Source organism: Calidris pugnax, unplaced genomic scaffold (assembly GCF_001431845.1).
Source record: "Calidris pugnax isolate Ruff unplaced genomic scaffold, ASM143184v1 scaffold140, whole genome shotgun sequence".
Classification (NCBI taxonomy): domain Eukaryota; kingdom Metazoa; phylum Chordata; class Aves; order Charadriiformes; family Scolopacidae; genus Calidris; species Calidris pugnax.
Window position 1 is genome coordinate 744,982 of NW_015090896.1, and position 14,236 is coordinate 759,217.

The window sequence follows — 14,236 nt, forward strand, 5'->3', positions numbered from 1 at the left end:
GTGAATCTGTATGGAGTGGAAAATTGCTCTGCCCTCACCCACAGGCACATGAAAGCTTTAATATGCACTAACCATTATTAGCAAGGGGTTGCGTGCATCCACTCGCCCTCCTGATAAACGCCTAACCCAAATCTGAGGCTCGACTGATAGAGCAACTTTGCAATCTCTTTTTTTTTTTCCTATATGTCTCAGCACCCAGCAATAAAAGATTGCTGCTGTCATCTACAGGGACTCGTCACACACCGGGCACCTCCCCAGGGTTGCTCCCTGCTCCAAGGACCTAAACAGAGAAAGATAATATTGGGAGCAAGAACCTCCCAAAGTAAAGTTTGGAGGGGTTTGGAGAAGTCAGCGCATGCTCAGGACATAGGATTTGTCCAGGGACATCCTCTCTATCCCATCATATTTCTATGAATATCTGGGTTTTCTGCTCCATTGCATCCTGTAGATATCAGAGGGGCACTGTATTGTGTCCTGGGTCCTAGTCTGGATCCAGCACAGGGAAAGAAAATGCCAATATCTCAGAAAACACCAGTCTCAGTTTTACTGTGGAGGGATCTCCTCCCCATCCCAAAGCAGACCAGTGAAGGAGAACAGAGGAGGTTGCTGAAGAACATCTAGTTGTTCTAGAACTGGACTTTGCTACTGTGACTGAGGGACTGAGGAGCTCTTTTTTTTTTTTTTTTTCTTTTTTTAATTCACGCATTTAACCAGGAGTATTTGTGATTAAAATCCCAACTAGAGGGGAGGGTCTTGTGGCAGAATCTGGGAGCCCAGTAGTGATGTGGCTTCAGGTTTGCTTTGACTCTCTGTGCCTTGTTACAGACACGACTCACAGCTGTAGCTTCTGAGCAAAACAGAGAGTGATGTTTCTGTTCTGCTTCACTTGGCCGCCTAAAGCTTTTGGAGGCCGAGTGCATGCTGGTAGAGCTGCATATATCCATATTTACATGGGCAATATCTATTTATGTATTTATGTGTCCATCTACCTGTTTATCTCTCCATCTGTTGAACTATCTGTCCATCCATCCATCCATGGGGCACGTATGTATGTCCATGTATGTAGAGGCACCTCTATGAACATGCTTTGCTTTCATAAAGGTGGGTAAGATGCAGGCAAGCTCTTCTTGTTGTCATGGGGAGGTGACTGATGAAGATGGGCTCTTCCTCCTCTCCCAGGTGGCAGAGGGAATGGCGTACATCGAGCGCATGAACTCCATCCACCGCGACCTGAGAGCCGCCAACATCCTCGTCTCGGAGACGCGGCACGTATGTATGTCCATGTATGTAGAGGCAACCCTATGAACATGCTTTGCTTTCATAAAGGTGGGTAAGATGCAGGCAAGCTCTTCTTGTTGTCATGGGGAGGTGACTGATGAAGATGGGCTCTTCCTCCTCTCCCAGGTGGCAGAGGGAATGGCGTACATCGAGCGCATGAACTCCATCCACCGCGACCTGAGAGCCGCCAACATCCTCGTCTCGGAGACGCTCTGCTGCAAAATTGCTGACTTTGGCCTGGCCAGGATCATCGAGAATGAATACTTGGCACAGGAAGGTGGGTGTAGTTCCCAGCACTGCCTCACCAACATGTTTCCCTTATCTCCAGCCCTCCTGGACACAGATGGGCCAAGATACGGGGTCTCCAAGGGTTAGGCTGGGACCAGGCATGGGGCACCACCAAAGCCCCCAGTGCTGCCCTTATCAGCACCCAGGCAGAACAAAAAAGAGAGCCAAAAATGGTGTCCCAGGAGAGGGATCAGCACTTGGGGACAATAAAAAGTAACTGAGGTTGGCAGAAAGAAATGGGAAAAAAAGTATTTTAGCATCACAGAATTGTCAGAGTTGGAAGGGACCTCTAGAGATCATCTAGACCAACTCCTGGGGGAGTCCTGCTGAATCCCAGGTTGTGCTGCTGGAGGAATTTGACCTCTACTAATGAAAACTTCTGCCTGTGCCTGCGTGTTCACAGTGAGCCAGGAAGGAAATAGCAGTGTAACTTGGTCACCCCACACCATGGGATGGCAGAGGGAGAGTCTGAAGGGAAGGAAATAGCAGTGTAACTCGGTCACCCCACACCATGGGATGGCAGAGGGAGAATGAATCTGGGGCTAAAGGCATTTTCCAGATGTCCCAGGCCAGCCAAGCCCAGACCAGATCTGGTCCTTTCAATAACACAGAGACAACTTGGCAGGGGTTTCTTATGGGAACAGAGTACCTTGAACATCTAAAGCAAAACAAAACAAAACAACTTTCCCCAAAACCCCCCAAAAGATATAAACCCCCCAATATTCCCTATGTTAACGTGAAATCTCCTTATGATTCCACCTACAAAGCCAACCCCATTGCTGGGGCTGAGTATCTGAACTGGTGGTGGACAGAAGAGCATGGCCATGAGAGGTGACAACTGGTTTGGTTGATGCAGAGGTCTGTCTACAGCCATACAAAAACAGGGTTAAGGGAAATTCCTCTGGTGGCAGCTTTTTCTCTGTGCTTTGAGGTCAATTATGAGATCATGTCATTCAGATTGCAAGGAGACTTTACAGAGCATCAGGGAAACAAGCAGGAGTAAAGCAATTAAGTCCAGCATAAGTGGCACTTACCAGAAGATTTTCAGATTTTGGAAATCTGTCCACCTCTAGAGTTGGGAGGAAGCTAAAATTTCCCATAAAAATGCTCTGGGGGATGGAAATTGAATAGATACGTTTTTCTTGTAAGATAAGAAACTTTTCTTTCCATTTGCCATCCCCAAAACACCTTATGATACAAATTATACCCATTCCAACATGAAAAAACTATTTCAAAGCAATAATAGCTCACGAATGTAATTTGTGGAGTGTCATGAAGGGGTACTGTGGGATTGCTGCATTTTTTAAGGCATTTTTTTATCCTTACAAGAAGTTTTGGTGAAATCACTATAATTCTGCTCACATACACAAAGGGGCTACATATCCAGTGGAAAACAGCTCCTATCAGCAATTTTTCCAGCCAGCTTTAATCTGAAATACCAACTGCCCCTCTATCTACTTTGAACAATTTTCACTCCATAGATTGCATTTCCGAGCCCCGTCAGTCTACTTGTCAGAGTGTGATGTGCAAGAACAAAGGCACTTATTTCACACACTGCATTTGGGCTTTCAGTCCTGAAAGGATATATACAAATAAAAGTGTGGTTTTCTCTGCAGTTCTTGAATATGCTCAGCTCCTACGCATCAAGGCGTTTTTGGGGTTTTGTTCTCTTTTTTAGCCTTAGCTAAAGTGAAATTGTAATCCTACAGCCATTGCTGTCCACAGAGTGCGAAACAAGATCTTGGTGGACGAAATAAAATGGGACTTTATTTTTGTTTTTTAATATACATACGCAGCTTGAAGAAACAGAGAATTTATATTTGATGTATCATTTATGCACTTTTGCTAAAAACAGCCCCTTTCAGTCACTCAATGCATTAAGTTTTTTGCATTGTTTGGCCTCCATGTATCAGTATCTATGAATGTTTATAAGCATATACATGATAAAAAGTCTTTTAAGATGAAATAGACTTGTCTGCACTGGGAAAAGAACCAAGAGAGGCAAAGAGATGCCAGGTAGAAATGACCTTTCAAGAAAAGCATGAGATAGGCAGCAATTGCCTTCTTGTGGCCTTATTTCTGTAACTGCATAATTCCTTCAATAACTCTCATCACACACCCCTGATGAAGACCCTGCAGGACCCAGGGCTCAGTTTTTGGGGAACTGCTTGCCCGTGCCCATGGGAGAGGAGGGAGAAGCTGAACCCTCACCTGCTATTTCCCTTTGCTTCCTCCGGACAGGTGCCAAATTCCCAATCAAATGGACGGCGCCAGAGGCCATTAACTTTGGAGTTTTCACCATCAAATCTGACGTGTGGTCTTTCGGGATCCTCCTGACAGAAATCATCACCTATGGCCGGATCCCTTACCCAGGTACGTTGCAAATACGGGGTGAGTGAGCGTCAGCTTCAAAGCATCTAGAGCTGCTTTATGCTTGGAGACCCACATCCAAGCGTGTACATGTGTGCCCAGACACACACCCCTATCTCTTCATGCTGGATTTCCTCTCCTAGGCTCCCACGAGCCTCAGTTATACCTTTGTTAGGAAAAAATCCTGTAGAGGGGAGTCAAGGAAGGGGCAGAGGGATGGAAGGGAGAGCACAACCTTGAGGAAGGGATGGTGCCCAGATATGGCCCAGTATCATGGTCCTTCATGCCCCTTCAGCCCTGCCTGGATGGGAGCTCCACTGAGCTTCACCTCCAGGTTGCTGAAAAACTCCTGTTGGGCTGTGTTTTCCTCCAGGGATGACCAACCCCGAGGTGATTCGCAACCTGGAGCGGGGCTACCGCATGCCCTGCCCGGACATGTGCCCCGGTGAACTCTACAACATCATCCTCAAGTGCTGGCGAAACAAGCCTGAGGAGCGCCCGACCTTCGAGTACCTGCAGTCGGTCCTCGAGGACTTTTACACTGCCACGGAGAAGCAATATGAGCCAGAACCTCAGCAGTAAGCCACCGTCCCACCAGCACCTGGGGGACACATCTGGAAGAAATATGCATCCTGCACAGCCTGGTGATGGCTTGTTTCAGGCCTTTCCCTTCCTCCTGAGTGCCACCACAATGCATTTGGAGATGGGGAACGAAGAGGGACATGAGGCAGGCAGATGCTGCCAGCTCTGTGGTTATCATAAAGACAAAAGAGGTGGCTGAGAGCTGGTATGGCTCCTTCCCCATCCACCTTGGAGGTCTGTATCCACTTTGCAGGCAGCACCTCTGCCATGAAGGACAGCAGACTCCTTCGTGACCTGTCCAGAGAAAGAAAAGCCCCTCAGCCCTGCAACTGCAGCCCCAAGAAGAGGGGACTATGGCCGGGATGGTGGCATGGGGGGGATACACAATATCTACCCCTGCTTCTGATGCCACTGCCTGCAATACTACAAACCCTTTCATGCCAAGGGCAAGGTTGGGTATGTGTCCTCTCTGCACCTCCTTGGTCTACACCAGGTTCCCAAGCTCTGGAGGAATGTTCCCAAGCTCTGGAGGAATCTTTCCGGGTGGTGCCACCACCTCCCTGCCTCTTCCCCCCCGGCCCCCAAGTCAATAATAAAGTACTGAATATGACCATTTTCCATTTATTTATTCGGACCCCGGAGAACAGGCCTCTGTGCTTTCCATGCCCATGGAGGAGAAGGGGAGAGGTTCTGGGGTTCCCCAGGTAGCTCGGGGTGGTACCTGTGGCGGGGAGGGGGGGATGCCCGGGTGCACCCACCAACCGGGGGCACAGGGGGTCCTGGAGCAAGGAGACAGGAGAGATGTTCGTGGTGTGGCCACGAGATGTCCCTCCTTCCCCGCAAATCTGGGTAGCTCCTGCCACCCAGCTGGTGGGAGAGGAATTAAATATTAAAATATCCCCAAAATGAAAAAAATACCCTCCCTGCTTCGCTGAGCACAAGCTCCTGATCCAGCATCATAGAATGACAGAATGGTTTGGGTTGGAAGGGACCTTAAAGATCATCCAGTTCCAACCCCTCCCACTAGACCAGATTACTCAAATCCCCATCCAACCTAGCCTTGAACACCTCAAGGAGGAACACCTCCTTGAACACCCCCACCATGGGTCCCACTCTGTGCCCAGTACCAGGAGGGTTCAGGTGCTCTTTCTCTGCTCTCTGGTGCATCTCTGACCCACAGCTCTGGTGGAAATGTCCACATGAAGCTGCAGGGTGGTCTCCCGTGGTTGACTCCGCTTGTGTCAAAGGGAACAGCACTTTGCCTGACTTCAAGTGCCGTTTATCCCTCCTTTTCAGAGCCATAACTGGGGGAAAGTCCACATATGGACTGGTTTAGCATTCACAGGAAGCCAAAGTACCTCGAGATGGTTTGTTTGCACATTTTAGAAATGTCATTCCCTGCATCCTCAGGAGGGAAAGGGGCTTTAATAGCAGAAGACAGGTGTCCCAGACCAGGGAAGAAGGGAACAAGTTGAGATGACAGAGCTTCAGAAATCCTAGATCTAGTGGGGAACACCCTAGGATGTCCAAGATATTTTCACCAGAGTTGTGGATAGGGGTCTTTGGGAGACCTGCATCCCTCTAGGACTTCAGCTGGAGCTCAGGGCATGAAACCTCAAGGTGTGAAAAAGAGCATTAGACACCTGTGTTCAGGAGATGGGATTCTGCCCCACCAAAATGTCCAGACCTGGAAGTTAATCAATCTCTGGTGTCTCAAAGCTCTTTTCTTATCCTACCCATAACACATTTGTTTTCCACAACAGACCCATGGGCAGCTTCAATCCTCGTAGAGGAAGGTGAAGTTTCCTCCCAGGCATTTCTGTGAGCCATCAGAAGTCATCTTCCAACTCAGCATGAACGGCTGGGGAGCAGCCATGTGGCCAGGGCCTGGACATGGTGAGACAGATCTCCTCAGCAGATCATTAGCAAACCTCATCCACCCATCTCCATCTTCACAACCTGGTTCCTGGTTCTTGTGCTAGTAGGTCCCAGAGCTAATTTAAGATGGAACAGTCTTGGTCCACTTGTTTCACAGCTTCAAGGGACAAGATGTATGTGCTATAAATATACAAAACCAATTTTAAACAAGAAGGAATTATTAGCCATTTATTCAAGAATTTCACTTGAGTTGAAAAAACTGTCTCCCTGCTTGAACTCCAGCTTGGTCTTTCATGTTTAGCAGGAACTCCATGCAAGACAAACAGATTTCTATCAATGAGATGACAGGCTGCAAATAAATGAAAAAGAAAGATCTATGACTCCTTGGCTGCAAAGATTTTATTGAATTGAAAACTGTGGCTCATTTGTGCTGGAGCAAACCAGGAAGAAGGGTTACAGGGTGTCTGGTAAGCACTTCTGCATTGCTTTATCACCCAAGGCCAAAGAGTCAAGTATTGTAGCTCAATTTAGAAAGGAAATGGATATTTTTATGGCCAATAGCAACACGTGGCCGAGGCCAGGGTGAACACACAAGCAGACTGTAAGCTGTGCTTCCTCTGCGCTGGCCACCGTAGCCTTTTTTGTTCACGCTGCACAAACAATTCTTGAATTTTGTTCCTTGCCATGTCAGTGATAAATGGATGGGGTGTAGACACTCGCCAGGTTGCATAGTCACGTGTGGTTCCACCACGAAGCCATTGCAGAAGTCACTGGCAACTCTTCCTCTGCGTAGGGGAGTGGGGCTGCAGGCTGTGCCAACTGGAGTCTCTCCAGGGGATGGAGGGAGACCACGAGCCCCACGAGCAGCCACGGTTTTATGCAGCAGCCACCAAAACCACAGTGAAATGGAACCCACAGTTCTACCACAGCAGAAATCAGGCAGCTGGAGAGAAAAGGACCTGTGCTCCAGTCTGTATCCTGGGCACATACACCAGGCACCTCAGTCAAAAACCCGGGTGAGAAGTGGGATGGTGTCTCCTGTGACCTCCAGCCCAGAAGGCAACTATACTCCAGGAGATCAGGATGCCTCCAATGGCCCCAGCAAGCTCTGCGAGACCCCTTTCAACCCCCATACCTACCTGGCAGCCTAAGAGGTGTCTCTTCACCATGGGTGAGCTCCAACAATCTCACAGGTCAGTCTCAGAGCAGGAGAAAGGTGGTAAAAGCAACCCAGGCTCTCACATTCATTTTGTAATTCTTGAGGGATCTGCAGCAGGGACCCTATTACTCACACAAACAGCTTAGTTAGAAGGATCCCTGTGAAGCTACCCAAGAGGAGCACGTTGTTTATTGTGTGCAAGGTGTTTTACAAGATAAGAGGCAATTTCTGCCACAGACAGAGTATGAGCTCTCTGAATAGCCCAGACAAGGATTAAAAGGGGGTGCCTGATGATGTGTATCTTGCAGACAAACCAAGATAGTCCTTTCATTGCTTCCCTAGGTGCCAGGTGGTCTTTCCAAGGACTACCAGAATGGTCTTTCCAATTCTCAGACTGAAAAATCCAGGCCTCCATTATCGGTCTTTGCTACTGCTTTACCGTGCAGCCTTGGTCATGTTACTTCATCCCTATTTTTTGTCTCAAAATTCATCTGTGCAGGTAATGTCTGGTCTTCTGCTGGTGTTGAGTTCATCTGCATTACCACCCTGTTTGAAAGAGGTTTGAGGGGCTGGGGGGATGGTTTCTGTGGTATTTCTCTGTTTTCCACCTGACAGATGTGGAGATATCCCGGTGGCTGAAGTGTAAAACCTTCTCCAGGCAATAGCTGGGACACCTTAGCAGAAAGTGGATGGTCTGGAAACTTGGAGCCAGGGCCAGGGGATGATACAGGCATGGAGAAATCAGCAGAGGCTCAGAGGAGAGTGTTGGGAGCAAGAGGGAGAGCACAGGAAAAACAGTCAAGAAGGCAGGGCTGGGGGGAGCAGCAGCACGAAGGAAATCAGGTGGCTTCTCTGATGTCTAGTAAGGTGAGAGCTGCAGCTGAGGCTTTTCCCATCACCCAGGTGCTCACTGCAATGTGGATTTTCTCATGTCTAATAGAAAGTTTAGCATAGCATACACTACAGGCTTTCCAGAATGTCTTTAGGAAGCTGGGGTAAAATCAGAGCAGGACAAGATTAGCTGAGATGGAAGAACGGAGCAGGCAGAAGGAAAAAGAGGGAGGGCATGGTCCTACCCAGGGGATAGGATAAAGCCCTAGGGCTTCTCAAGTAAGTCTCTTCTACCCTCCTCTTTCTCCCCATGCAATATTAACCCCCTGATCTGCCCGACTCTGGCTCACCCTGCAACCCTGTGAGTGCAGGTCTCGGCCATGGCAGGAGGAAAGAAGAAAAGCCCATTACACTTCCAGATTTCTGGCTAATGGGGGAGCTGGTCCCCTTTTGGGAAGGAGGTTGCCCAGCAGAGAGAGGTCTGCATCTACTTTAACAGGCTGCAGCTGCGCTCTGGAGCTGTGGCTTGGTCATCCTGTGTAAAGCAAAAGCAAAGCAGTGATGTATCGAAGTCACATCCTGGGAAATGAGCTTTTTTCAAAGCCATCCCATGACAGGCTCTTGTTTGGTCCTGAGCAGAACAGCATTGGCAGCCACAGCCTCACCAGCAGTGCACGCTGGCATGTGTCAGGAGCTCAGGACCTCTCCCAGGGTGATAAAGAACTCGGCACCCTGAGGATCCAAGGGTCCCCACCCACTGCGTGCAGGACGGGGTGCCTGGAGCTTGCCACGCTGCCACCAAAAAGCAAGGCAGGGCCACCAAGGAAGGGAGGTGGTGAGGAGTCCTCACCTTGCTCTGGTTTACCTCCACCCACACGCAGCAGAGCAAATATCCCCTGGCAAATACTGCAGAGCAAACAAGGGCATCAATGGCCTGCCAGCTTGAGCTCTGGTCTCCAAGCTGCTCCACCAAAAGGAACAATGACCACTTTTTTTGCCAGGAGGGCCCGCTCCCTGGCCAGGCCACTAGCCAGCCTAGTGCTTACAGCCAAGGAAGACCTCATCTGGCTTGCTTCTCCATGAAGAAATCTTGGTTCAGAGTATACCCAAGGTCTGGTGAAGCTCCAGGCTGGGTCTGAAAGGTGTGGGCAGCCATCCCTGAGCATCCCCCAACCGAAGGAGAGGTTGGGGCCACGTGTCACAGGCTGGGTGGGTGGCAGAGAGCAGAGATGCATTACTGATGTGAAGCAGAGTCCCCAGAAAATCTACCCAGGGAAAGGCCCCTCCATCCCCACCAGCCACTCAGTGCAACATCCCACCTCTGCCAGCAGCCAAAAAAACCCTCCATGGACAATAAGCCTCAAGGGGAACATTTTCTTTATACACTCAGAGCCCATGGATGCTCCAGAGAGGTTTGGGGGATGTGTCCAAGACACTCCCTTCTGTCCTGCTGGGTTGCAGGCAGTAGGGCTGGAGCTGCTTCTGGACAATTGCCCATCCCTCAGTGATCCGAGTCAGGTGTTACGACACCATCCCTGGCTCAGAAAGTCTCTAAATTGCTGATTTCCTTGTTCTGCTCTCCCAGGGCTCTTGCTGCACCCTTCCCCTGTCCTGCCCATGGCATCTGCAGTTGCCTCCCCAGAAAATCTACCCAGGGAAAGGCCCCTCCATCCCCACCAGCCACTCAGTGCAACATCCCACCTCTGCCAGCAGCCAAAAAAACCCTCCATGGACAATAAGCCTCAAGGGGAACATTTTCTTTATACACTCAGAGCCCATGGATGCTCCAGAGAGGTTTGGGGGATGTGTCCAAGACACTCCCTTCTGTCCTGCTGGGTTGCAGGCAGTAGGGCTGGAGCTGCTTCTGGACAATTGCCCATCCCTCAGTGATCCGAGTCAGGTGTTACGACACCATCCCTGGCTCAGAAAGTCTCTAAATTGCTGATTTCCTTGTTCTGCTCTCCCAGGGCTCTTGCTGCACCCTTCCCCTGTCCTGCCCATGGCATCTGCAGTTGCCCACTACTGGAGGCAGGCTTTGCTGTGACCTGCCATGGGTACTCCTTTCTCCTAGGTTGCTTCCAGACCTCCTTTCTCCAGCGTTTCCTTCCCCACCGATCTGTTCAAGGTCACTCCCAGTTAAAATTAGCAGCTTATTCAGCGTTGGAGAGAAGGGACGGCCAAATTCCCTGGCCGGCTCGCAATCCTGGGAGCTGGCATCAGGGGATCCAGCTCCATCTCCCCTTGGAGGTGAGGGAGCCTGTGCTTGCCATCCTCACGGTCATACACAAAGGACTTGCAGCCAGCTCACCCTCTCTGCCTTAAACCTGAGCTCCAGATCTCTGCCAGCAAAGCAGGAGGAAAGAGCATCTCCCTGGAGCCTCCAGTTCCCATCACCATCCTCTGAATGCCAGATGTCACCCCTAATTGTCCCCAAGCCAGACGTTTTACTGGTCATAATTGTCTCTGTGATAGCAAGAGAGTTCCCCCAGCCTTTCGAATCTATATTTAACTCGTCCTCACCTGATCCCTCTTCCTGGCCTTCTTATCTTTCTTTCCTTTTCATCCAGGGCAGGCTGAAGCCACAGGGTGGAGATAGCAGGCAGTCATGGTAGGGTGGTAAGAGTTTTGCTGTGGTTGATCCCCTGCCCTGGGTTGGGGATGCTTGGGGGTGTGATGTCTGGTCCACCAGGAAAAGGCACAGCTGGTAAAGGGCATCAGGATGCCACTTTTTCGAGGAAATTCTTCATTGTGAGGTACAAAATGGAGGTCTTTGGAAACAAGTCAAGGTGCTGAGTCCTTTCAGCACCCAAACCTGGACAATGTGGGCTTCAGGACAGGGCACTTTGCTTAGTTCTCATGTTGATACCCAACTCAGGTATTAACAATATGTTTTTTTTTGTTTTTTTTTTTACCTCATAAAGTCCTGAAACATTATTGCTTCTGGATTTAGACATTGTGGTGGTCACCACTTCTCCATCAAGGGCCAGTAGGCAGTGACAGGAAGGTGAGGTGCAATTACCAGCTCATAGTGAAGTCTTTGAAGGATAAAAACAATAAATGTCATAAGGCTGGTCACACTCTGAGGAAGGTTCAGTGCACGTAGGCGTGGGGCCATTCATGTGGACCCACTTGGCCAGAAATGAGAGCTATAGCCGTATTGGTGTCTGAGAATGAGGACACATAGTTTGGACCTATCTGCTTCCTCTGGCATTCGACGTTCACATATCTCCATCCCTCTGTGCATGACACTAACAGGGACTGCAGTCAGTTTTCTAAGTTTTTCCTGGAATTTGAGTGTCTGCTGGGGAGCTCTGAACAAATAGCAGAGGAACAACTCCAGAGCAGGAATTTCAATGTATTTCCAAGTGGAGAGCAGCATCTAGGAACCCAGCCCAGAGCTGAGCTCACCTATTTTATTTGGGAAGAAACCCTTGCAAGAAAGATGTGGCCTGGCCTCCAGGTTCCCGTCTGCTAAGGACTAGCAACGTGATGTGAGCAACCACAGACATTCTCCCCAGAAAGCCCTATATGCATGGCCTGCTGCTCTCCCCTGCCCCACAAACCAAGGGTCCCAACTGGGCCCCTAGGGGAATATTAGGAAAGGTAAAGACTGGAGCTCTGTGGGACAGTGCCTGTCATTATGAGGGTAATCCCCTACAAAGAAGAAAGGCAGAACATTGAACACCTTCAAGCCATAGGAGTCATGTGCTCTTGCAAGCAGAAGGATGTTCAGCTGCTCTGAACAGGTAAAAGTGAGATCCTGTTCCCCAGGTTTCCTGACCTAGATCAAACCTTCAGGACATCTGGCCTGTCCCATCCAGGCGGTCAGAAATTAATATCACAACAAGCCCTTCTGCACTTGAAATTGGGCCCTGCCCTACAGCAAGGGTGTGCTCTGACCTTCCTTCTCTACCAGCACCTTGCCTTTGCCACTGTCGTCTAACAACCTTTGCCTTTCCCATCTCCAGCCAAGGACCTTGAGGGCCTTGCTTCTGCAGAACAAATACTGCTAGAGCTGTTTGGGGTGGTGTTGACTCTGCATTACCTTAAACTTTTGAGCCTTACTCATTACAGCTGTGCTGGTAAACAAAAAAAGTACCTGGCCTGTTCTCTGACCCTGAGGCCAGCTGGCCTGGTATGGCCACGTCCACACTGTTAAGTTCTCTGAGCCTCCAGAACAGGATGGACATATCCAAAATATGTTTTGGGAATGGTCCATGTTGTGTGCTGCCTCCAGACCAGGGATTGTTTGAGTCTGTGCGAGTTGAGCTGGACCAAGCTGATGGTAGGAGCATGTTAACATTTTGGCACTACAGGTGGTCAAATTGCTGGCTGTGTTGAATTTACTAATACAGATATATCCACTAAGCCCAATTTTGCCTGAAATCACCGGCGTTGGTTTTCATCTGGTGGACAGAGCCACCTCGCTCCATGGGCCAACACCATGGGGGAGGTTGATCAGCCCAACTGGATAGGCTGGGAAAAAGCTCCTCTGCCATCTATGGACCGGCAATTATTTATCCCAGGTGTTCTGATGCTCACCCTGGATCTATACGGGCCAGGAGCCCCTTCTGTAGACTGTATCTCTAGATCTCCTCTCCTCGAGCTGTGCAAGATCGCCACACAGCTCACGTCGCACCGTAGGTGGTCCTCCAGCCCCACCGCATGGTCGCTTCCCTCTGATAACTCCGAGGTCTTAAAGGTCAACCCAAGGGCAGCGGGTGGACATGTATCAACCAGCTTCGACATGCTGCACTCCAGGAGTAGCTGTGTTTAGACCCAGCGACTCTCTGATCTTCAATAACCTGGCAGCAGCTTGTAAACAGTGGGCTTGACGTGATAGCATCCTCAGTGAGCAATGTACACCCTTCCCCCCCCGATCCCCCTACCCTCTTTGCACTCCCACAGCACTGGGAGCCTGAGGGAGAGGCACACTCGGAGCCAAAATTGCTCAGAAAGGCTCAATTTGTGGGCTGAGTGTCACCTATGATGGGCTGGGGAGATGGGGAAGGCTGAAGGGGGTGGGAGCACTAAGGTGTGTGTGTGCTCTACACGCACAGCTTTGCGTGTGTGGTGCTAGAAAAGCACTGATGGGTCCTTCTAAACCATTGCCGTGGTTTCCCTTGGGTGTATTTGGTCTCAAAAGAGTGGGATGGTGGAAGGCTGTAGAGCCTTCAGCATGTACCTGTAACCCCAAGATGTGACTTGCACATCTAAAGCTATTTGTTGGGATAAAAGCAATGCCCACCAGATTGGTGGTCGGAACGTGCCTCCTGTTTCACAGCCTCAGCTCCTTGTACGCAAGTTAGGAAGGTCTGAGCCCTGGGAATGGGTTGTATTTTACTCAGAGGGCTTCCCACAGCCTTGTCCAACCTGGATGCAAAAGGATGGGATATCAGGATGGTTCACCACAGGAGAAATGCCCAACCCATGTCCCCTCAGAAAGAAGGAGCTCACAAAGATGGATGAGGGGAAAGGGACCCACCACTTTGAAGTGTGGATAAAACCCTTTGAACCTCCATCTCCAAATTTTCCACCCTGCTTAGTCTGGTAGAGGTCTAGCACTGACCCAGATGAGTCCTAGGCATGGTTTGGGGGTTATCACAGGCCAGGCACCATTCCCAATAACCATTTTGAACGTGGACATCCTTTTCTGAAGGTGAGGAGAGCTTAATAGGATGGATGCCATCCACGCTGGTCAGCTTGCCTGCAGGACCAGAAAGGGAACGTACCCCCTGTGCTCCCTCCACCTGGGAAGAAACCAAAGTATGAAGGGCAGGAGAAACCAAAGGGCTCCCCAGCCAAGTGTGTCCTCCCCCCGCTTTCCTTTTCCCCAGAGCAAAGCAGGGA

General features: G+C 49.9%; 1 protein-coding gene across 1 annotated transcript in view; it reads left to right on the forward strand.

The window, feature by feature from the left end:
- BLK (BLK proto-oncogene, Src family tyrosine kinase) overlaps window positions 1-5,110 on the forward strand; it is a 51,923-nt gene extending 46,813 nt beyond the window's left edge. Inside the window, exons 11-13 of the mRNA XM_014948380.1 lie at window positions 1,405-1,555; window positions 3,808-3,939; window positions 4,310-5,110. Of these exons, the coding sequence (XP_014803866.1) occupies window positions 1,405-1,555; window positions 3,808-3,939; window positions 4,310-4,518 (492 nt within the window). The 3' untranslated portion in view covers window positions 4,519-5,110. The remainder of the gene's footprint in view (window positions 1-1,404; window positions 1,556-3,807; window positions 3,940-4,309) is intronic.
- The last annotated feature ends 9,126 nt before the right edge of the window (window positions 5,111-14,236 follow it).